General features: G+C 38.8%; 1 protein-coding gene across 4 annotated transcripts in view; it reads left to right on the top strand.

The window, feature by feature from the left end:
• Positions 1-5,407, top strand: part of PCDH15 (protocadherin related 15) — a gene marked incomplete at both ends in the record, with an annotated part of 380,170 nt that extends 374,763 nt beyond the window's left edge. For 2 of the 4 annotated variants that reach the window (XM_082311053.1, XM_082311054.1), the window contains one exon: positions 4,853-5,407. In XM_082311053.1, the coding sequence (XP_082167179.1) occupies positions 4,853-5,407 (555 nt within the window). Of the gene's footprint in view, positions 1-454; positions 2,045-4,852 lie in introns of those variants that run through there. The other 2 variants (XM_082311051.1, XM_082311052.1) reach the window with 2 other exon arrangements.
• Positions 5,408-8,622: the final 3,215 nt, after the last annotated feature.

Consider the following 8,622-nt stretch of genomic DNA (forward strand, 5'->3'; position numbering starts at 1 on the left):
CCTATAACTGGTGATTTTCCACTGAGAAAAGCAGTCACCTAAACTCATTTATCATAAAGTTCACAACTGAATGTAAAGAAACTTTAAAATGTCAGTGGCAGCCAGAAGAAAGTTGATGTAAATGTTCCTTTTTTTTTTTTTCAATCTAACTTTGAGAAATACTAGGCTTTTAATCCATCGCATGGGTTTTAATTACATGAGAAGAGGTAACATTTCTGAGCCAGTATTTTTCCCTGTTGCAGAGTAAGGTAGGTAGTGCTGCTTGCACTTGCAGCCTATTCTAGAAGTAAAATTTTCCCCATAACTTTGATAAAAAGCTATTCTAAACCAGGTAAGTTAGTTTTGATGCTGGGAAAAAATGTTGCGTTTGTTCCTACTGACTTCTTTTAGGGCTCGAGTTTTCATAATAACAATCTTTCAAATTGTAATCAAGTTCCATTTTCATAATTTGCAGGGGATGAGTCAAGGCAGAGGTCCTTCAAGCAGAGGTATAAGCCAGAGAGCAGGGGATCAAATACAAGGTAGACCTTTAGGTGGTGGGATGGATCTAAGACATGGTTCTGGAAGACCCTATAGGACCAGCCAGGGAAAACGGAAACTAAAAGCAGTGATGCATTTAAGTCGCGTAGTAGTCAGTGCTCACAAACCGGTAGGAAGAACTGAGTCTGCTCGTTCTCCATGGAAGAAAGCAAAGATATTCCCGATGATTCTGCAGAAAGTGAAAGGTGGTAGGAAAGATTCCAGTTATGCCAAGTTGATGTCAGCTCGCCAAGTGGAGGGTGAGAAAAGCATGATTATCAGGGGAAGTTACTTCCAGAAATCGACAGATGACAGACCTTCGATGAGAAAACTAAATCATGTGTTAAAACGCATTAGTGTCTCCAGAAAATTCCAAGAGCCTATTAGCAAAGATTCAGTGCATGCAAGAGGAAAAGGAGAGGAAGAATATGAAAGAGATGAAGCAAAATCAGGAGTTTCAATAAATATCACAGCAGAGAGTGAACACGAGGATAGTGATTATGAGAAGAAGAAAAGGAAGAGAAGAAAATACACCTCAGATGAGTCCTCCATGAAGAGTAGTAGCTCTGGTTCAGAGTCAGAAGATAAAGACTACTTGAAAGTAACTCTGGACCAGGATGAAGCCACTGAAAGTACTGTGGACTCGGATGAAGAAACTGAGCACGATTTTGGGGATTCTGATGATGACTCTGGATCCAGCTCTAGCAGTGAATCGGAAGAGGACTCATCTGAAGAGGATGATGATGAGGAAGACTCTGACAGTGATGAAGATGGTAGCCTGTCAAAGAGCTCATCTACACAAAGTTCGTACAGCAAATCAGGGACTAGTGAGTCCAGCAGTAAAAGAAGCTCTGAAAAGTCCAGTATAAAAAGTAGGGGAGGTAGCTCTCGTGGCAGAGCGAGGCGGTCCAGCCAGAAATCAAATATTAGCTCTACCGCATCAGGTAGTGACAGGGACACGAGCTACCGGAAAACTTCAGGATCCAGCCATAAGAGCAAAACTTCCTCCGCCAGCCTTGAAATAGAAGACACAATAGAAGAGGTGTCAGAAGAAGACGAACAAGCGGATGTGGAGCAAGTCAGCGCAAGCCCCGATGAGACGGCAGATAACACAAATAAGGCAGTTTCTGAAACATCTGCCAATGCAAAAACTGCCCCTACTGAAGAAGGCAAGAGAGGAAAATCAGCTACTAATGGTGAGGATACCGTGGATGAAAGCACAGAAGAGGTTGATACAGATGCTAGTGAGAGGGAGGAAACTATCAGTAAGAATGAATCTTCTTGCCTAGGAAGTGAAATCAGTGTTACTTCCAAAGGTACTGAAGGGACAAAAAGCACAGCTAGTGCCACTTCTGGTAAAACTGCTACTTCCCCTGATACTGAGAATCAAAGTTCAGACACCAACATGAAAAGAAAGAAAATAAGAAAAAAGATGTCCCAGGAAAACAGTCAGTCTCAGTCAGATGAGACCCTGGATACTGCCGTTACCGAGTCAGAGACTACTGGTGATTCTACATCCTTTTAAAAAGGAGCAACAGTAGGTGGACGTTTTGCAGTAAGGATTGATCTTGTTTGCTGTGCCTTCTCTGTGGTCTTTCCTAAGCAATACACACGTGACTAGAGACAGCCAAAAAGAAAATGTCAAAGCTCATGGCTTCAGCATTTGAGCCCTATATGCTGTCTTAAGGATAGAACTGTAGAAAACCAAACTAATATAATTCCTCTGAGAGACTACTCGGGTATACTTAGTGGTAGATATAGAAAGATTAATTTTCATCGAGCAACGGCAGGAAGAAGTACTTCTTTTTCTCTGCTAATTTCAATAATGTAGTTAAAGAGGCATTATGCTGATTCTTAGAGTTAATCCTTTTTGCATTATGCACATTGTGAAGCAAAGTAACATTGCATTTTTCATTAGCTGTGATGGATAGCCTGATGAACCTGATGGCACAAACCTCTTAAAGGCCCTATGTTCATGCAGGTTATGTCTGTCACAGAATGGAACACTGCAGGAAGGAAAAGGGGCAAAACATGGAATTCAGTGAAGAACAGGAATAATGATGAGGATGAAAAGACTGAGAAGTCATACATGTTCCCCTATGTTCCTTATGTTCCCCTACCATACAGCATTTGCTAATCTTCAAATGAGTTCTCTGCTGTAAACATCAGCACTGTTTGCAGGGAGGACAATTGAAATTGCAGCAAAGCAACACTCCCAAAACTGCAGGGTATTACTAGCAGAGCTGGGATTAAACTGTTTTGGGATCATGGGATTCAGGTTGCAAGTACCAGTGCTGTACAAGACAGGAATGCAGAGGTAGGTGTACAAAGGGAGCTTGGTCAGAAAAGGAAATGGATTACATTTTCCAACGTCTGCCCTTCCCACTTAACAGTACAGTGATATTTTTTTTAAAACATCTGTTTAAAAGTTAAAGATGCGTAACAACAAAGTGTTGCAGAAGGTAACCATCACTTTCAACCTCTGCATGATGTACTTCCTCATGGAACTCTTACCTGTGCTGTCAGCACACAGAGTATGCAAGCTTCGTATACACACAAGCTATCTGTACTTTATTTACCTTGTATCAAAAGCCACAGAGCTGTTTCTCAACCACTAGATTTATCCAGATAAGCCATAAGAAGCCTAAATAAAATTAAAGCTTTGAGCCAGTATTGGATTAGTCCTGTGAGTGAGTGCTTTAAAGCCAGTACAAATTCTAGCATATGCACCGAAGCTCTGCCAGGAATTCTCTGTTAGATGAGGGAGAGAAAAATGTTTGAATACTTAAGATGCTTGAGCCTGCTGTGGAGTTACCTTGGCAGGACAATTGGTGTTGAGCTACAAAGCGTGATACTAACTTTTCAACTATCGTCTTTAATTCCAGTTGAAATGTGAACTAGATTCATGATCACTTACCTACTTTTTTTGTATTCCCATATAGCACAGAGTTGTAGCTGCACACGGTGTTTTAACGTAAATCCCATTTAAACTAGTCAGTCTTTTCATCCACCTGAAAATATCTGTGTGAAGAAAATTGTATGTCTTTATCAGGAACAAACCAGTAGGCCTCTAAGTAATGTGTACAAAGTGTAACTTCTCAAAAGCTTAAAAGTAATCATCACCTGTTTGTACCTTGCATGATTTTCTTTCTCTAAAAACTGGCTTTTCTTGTGTGCATGTGTATGTATTGCAGTGGGAGTTAACTGTGATGGTATCTGGTGCCTGAGTGAAATAACAGTGTTTTCATTATTAATTCAAGAATGATAGTAGCTTGTTTCAGTGTACTGCAAGGAGGCATTTATTTTAAAAAGATCAATTATAAATTAAGTAATGGGTTTTGTGCAATCACTATTAGTACAAAGTCACAGCAACATGGAAATTGTTTGCATTAACTCTTTAAAAAGATGTATAAATAATATAAAATCTGAAGTCTTGTTTCTCCACCATCTTCCATTTAATAGCAAAGCATCTCCACTGATCCCACTAGATTGGAATTGGCACAAAGCCTTATATCAAGCTTTTCTTTTTTTAACCAGCCAATTTTGCCAACATCATGCCTGAGAATTTCCCTTGTGTATGTCCTCAGATCTTTCTCTGCTTGATGTGTTCTGCATGTAAAACAGATCTGCTCAGTGCGATTTCTGCACTGAATTTACGATGTAGTAATACTCTGGAAGAAAACTTCTCAGGCCTTCCTAGCATTTACCCATTAGTACAGTCGTTGCTTAGAAGTATCGCTCACACAATGGCTTCATCATCAGTGCCTTCCAGTTTCTGTTAGAAGGAGTAATGAATCTAGTTGGTTTTCATCTCTCTTTGTAAGACAGACTGAGATACTGCTTTGTCAAAATATGACTGGCTTAACAATGTAGTGATTTACAGAAGTTTTCTTTCAGAAAGTAATGTCTCCATCCTCAGAATTCTCCAAAGAAGGTGCACTTTGGCTTAATGGGAGCACAGCTGAATGCATCTTTAGGAAAAAAAAACCCAAAACCAAAACAAAACCCACAAATTTGTCACTACTTTCCAAACTGAAGAAAAACATCACGGTTTTTATATACTCTGACTCGCATTATGCAGTTCACGAACTAAAATGAGTTTATCTTTCTTCTAACTTTTTAGTACAAAGAATTGTTTGCATGTTCACACGAACTGGCACACAGTGGTAATCAAAACAATTAAGAAATGTCTGTGTACAACCTAAAAGGCAAGGTACAAAAGACCAAGTTAATAAAAATTCATATGAGCATCTAGATAACAGATAGAAAAAGGGCAGGAAACTGTAAGAAATAGTGCTGAGATTTAATGACCTTTCTATTTATTGTCAAACAGTGGGCCAGAAAGAAAAGGATCAAGTTGATAGTTGACCCAGAGTATGAGACCAGCTCCACTGGAGAGGACAGCGCTCCCGATTCCAGCCAGAGGAATCGTCTTAATAACCCGAATATTCAAAACAACATCAACGGTAACATCTACATTGCACAGAATGGCTCTGTTGTCAGAACCCGTCGCGTTTGCCTTGGTAATAATTTAAAAGTCACATCTCCAGTGAGGCTGGGGAAACAATTCAAGAAGCTGGACAAGCTTGCAGTGACACATGAGGAGAATGTCCCACTGAACACATTGTCAAAGGGACCATCTTCTAGTGATAAAATGAACACAAGACCTTGCAGCGTCTCATTTGCTTCCTCTACTATAGGGGCCGAAAATATAGTAACAAAGCCAGGGGGCTCCAAAATGAAAAGCACAGAAGAGCAAGAATCGGTTGTTGATAATGAGGATGTCAAAGAGCCCTTGGAGTCGCACAGTGAACACACACAGTCAGATGAAGAGGAGCTCTGGATGGGCCCTTGGAACAACCTTCACATACCAATGACAAAACTGTGATTTTATTTTTTTTTATTTTAATTTTTACTTCAGTTTATAATAAACTGCGCTTTTTATTGTCACTGAGGAAAATGTATGAAATTTGTATTGTGCACATACGTTGTATACTACAAACAACACGCTTTAAAGTTTAAAAACAAAATTTGCACTCATATTTGTACCAATTAATTGTCCTCCCCAACAACTCTTTTGACAGGCTCCCATTTCACTAAACAATACTTCATTTCAATTAATTAGGTTTTTTGGATCTTGATTTATTGTTTAATAAACAGTAAACTACTAATAAATGCACAGCAACATTTGGTTAACTTTTCAGACAGTTCTATACCTGCCTAGCTTGTTTTTCTGTATGGTACTTGTGGCTATACTGTTTAGATTTGGAAATTGTCTATTTATGTTCAAGATTTATATCCAGAGCTCTTGATTCTGAACTCAGAGTAATAAATTAAAAATAAATCCATGAAAGTCAATGGAGCAAATCCTCGGCTGGCTTAAATTTGAGTAACAATACGAAGTCGATAGTGATATACCAGTTTATGCAAACAGAGGATCTCGCTCAACACCCAGCTAGCAAACTTACGTAAGAGTGGAATCAGAGTTTATAAGAGTATAGCACTGTTACATAGAAGAGTGGAATAGAAGATTAAATAAGATAAAAATTGCAAAGAGGAAGGAAACGTGTAGCAATTAATCTTATTCAGACTTACCTGGCCGTGGTTTGTTCATTTTCTTTTGTAAATTAGCTTATTCCAATTTTCTTTTCTAGTCAATTTTTCATCTTTTCATCCCTTCCCACATGAGTTCTGTTTTCTTCTTTATATGGTCTTTAGCTCCAGTTTTTATGTTCCATCAATAATTGTCATCCTATGGCTATATTCCTCCAAAATAAACCAGGGTGATACACGAGTCTGTGCGATGGAAATAGGCATTAAAGAGTAATTAATAGGAAGAGGATGGATACGTTTTCCAGCCCAGCTATCTGTTGGGTTAAATGGTACAATCACTATTCCACTCCAATAGTGTTGAACATAAACCTGCTGAAAAGACAAATGGATCATGGTGAAGAGGATAAAAAGTGAATATTTTACAAGGCTAATATGCATGAACGGATCTGTGAAGGGCAAAGGGTGTCAGAACACACACACAGAATTGTTTCAAAAACTTTAAGTAAGCATTACTTGTAAAATGCACTACTTAAATTTTGGCACCTGCTTATAATTTCTATTTGTACCTCAAAGGAGTGAGTGTGTTGTGTTACAGCTTGAATAGGGAGCTGAGAAATGCACTGTTTGTAATCACCAATACCTAAAAGACGCTAGCAATACAGAGCAAAGTACTTTTCTCTAATGTGATATAGGAAAGAAAAAAAGAAGATACGTATTCACATGAGAAAAGCGTCCTGTATTATGCAAAATTTTTTTTCAGGATAAGATCAAACTAGTTGTGAGAACATTATGGGTACCTCTCGAAAGATAGGAAGAGTCAACAGATAAACACGTGCAATTAGTAAGGAAATGGTTGTCGACATCATTTTTTCCCTGTTGCTATAGTTGAGCTTTCACCACAAGATCTGGATGGCGATGGCTGTTGGTTCTGCCCTGGCAGTAAATGGACTTTCTGCTACCGTGATTGTGTTTGTTTTCCCCTTGCACAGGTTCTCCACCACAAGATTCCTCTTAATGTTTGTCTTTAAAAGCTGTTCGCATGTTATGCTGATGTAAATGTGACATTTCTGTCAAATACCTCCGTTTCAAGCTGAGGTTTACGACCAAATATTTTGAGAGACGGTGCTTGTTTTTAGGCATGAGAAATACAATGTAGCCTACTGCACAAGGGGGAAAAAAAAAAAAAAAAAAAGACCGGGTATTTCTTTCTCCTAACTCTTTTATCTTGGCATATTTGCACTTGGTACGTAACAAAAAATAGCTGTTTGGAGTTTAGCTAGAGTCTGAACATATAGATAAGAATGATGGAAGAAAAAAAAATCTATTCTTTGAAATACCTAGTAAAATATTATATTTTAATCCTGTTTAAGATACTGTTATTATTTCACTACATCATTTTTATTGCAAGATCTGTCAGTTTGGTTCTTACTAAATACTTCGATAAGGTCATATGCTTTTTAGAGAAACGTCTTCTCCCAGCTACTCTCAATTTTCTGAGGGGAAAAAAAATTGTTTCTTTTTCTAGAGACTCACAGCTGTACCAGCTTTAGCCCTAGCTCTGTGAAGGATTGTCAGGCCTTACACTGGTGGTCAGCAGTGCTGTGTGTGCTTATCAAAGGCAAAACCCGTCAATATTGTCTCCTTTGTGCTGTCCAAGTGCTCAGAACTTTTCCCCCAATGCAATATGCATAAGAAATTAAATAAGAAATTTCACTTTTTAAGCCGTGGGTGGGGTTTATCTAAAATCTAACTCGATTTTAGCTAAACTTGTAGTGACTTTCAAAATCTTGAATACTGTTGGCATAGAGAGGGCTTCATGAAATCTTTCACAGGTGTTGAAGATTTGGGGGGGTATTTTTTCTTTTTTATTGTCTGTGGATGTAATACTGTAAATCAATACAGAATTCAAGTCTGTATTTTCTGGGGATGCCATACTGTAAATTAATACAGATTTTAGACTGTCAGCAGGCAGTGGATGCCAGAACCAGCAGCAATAACAGTACAGACTGGTACAGTAAAAAAAGCTCACTTCTGCTTTTCCTTTGGGAAGTTAAGTATTGGCATGGCTTTGGTGGATACAGTAAGTAGAACAAAGTATGCAGGTCTTGGGATATCATTTACAGCTATTTAACCACTGAAATTTGTAAAGCTGATGCAAGGCATGAGCATTTTCCCCTGGGTGGCAGAACTACTCACCGGCTGACCGATCAAGGTGATAATCATTGCTCCTGACATTGATTTAATTTGTACACTCCTCTGAGCAGGCACTGATAGTTTTGTGGTTTAGTACGGCATCTGCTACATTTTCAGTATAAGCAAGGTTCAAATGACCAACGTTGTGGCTGTGGAAGGGCAGTGTAATGCTCACTGTGAAGCAGAACAAGGAGTATTGGGAGAAAAATAGAACCTTTTCCCCCCCTTTGTTTAACTATATACCACTATGAACAGGATTGCAAAGAAAGCCCCGCAGATCTGTCGGGGACCTGTTAGGAAGCTTAAAATATTTATGCATTAATGGTAGGTAGTGCTTGCACCCAGGATTTGCCCGAG

Source organism: Platalea leucorodia, assembly GCF_965183815.1.
Source record: "Platalea leucorodia genome assembly, chromosome: 4".
Taxonomy (NCBI): domain Eukaryota; kingdom Metazoa; phylum Chordata; class Aves; order Pelecaniformes; family Threskiornithidae; genus Platalea; species Platalea leucorodia.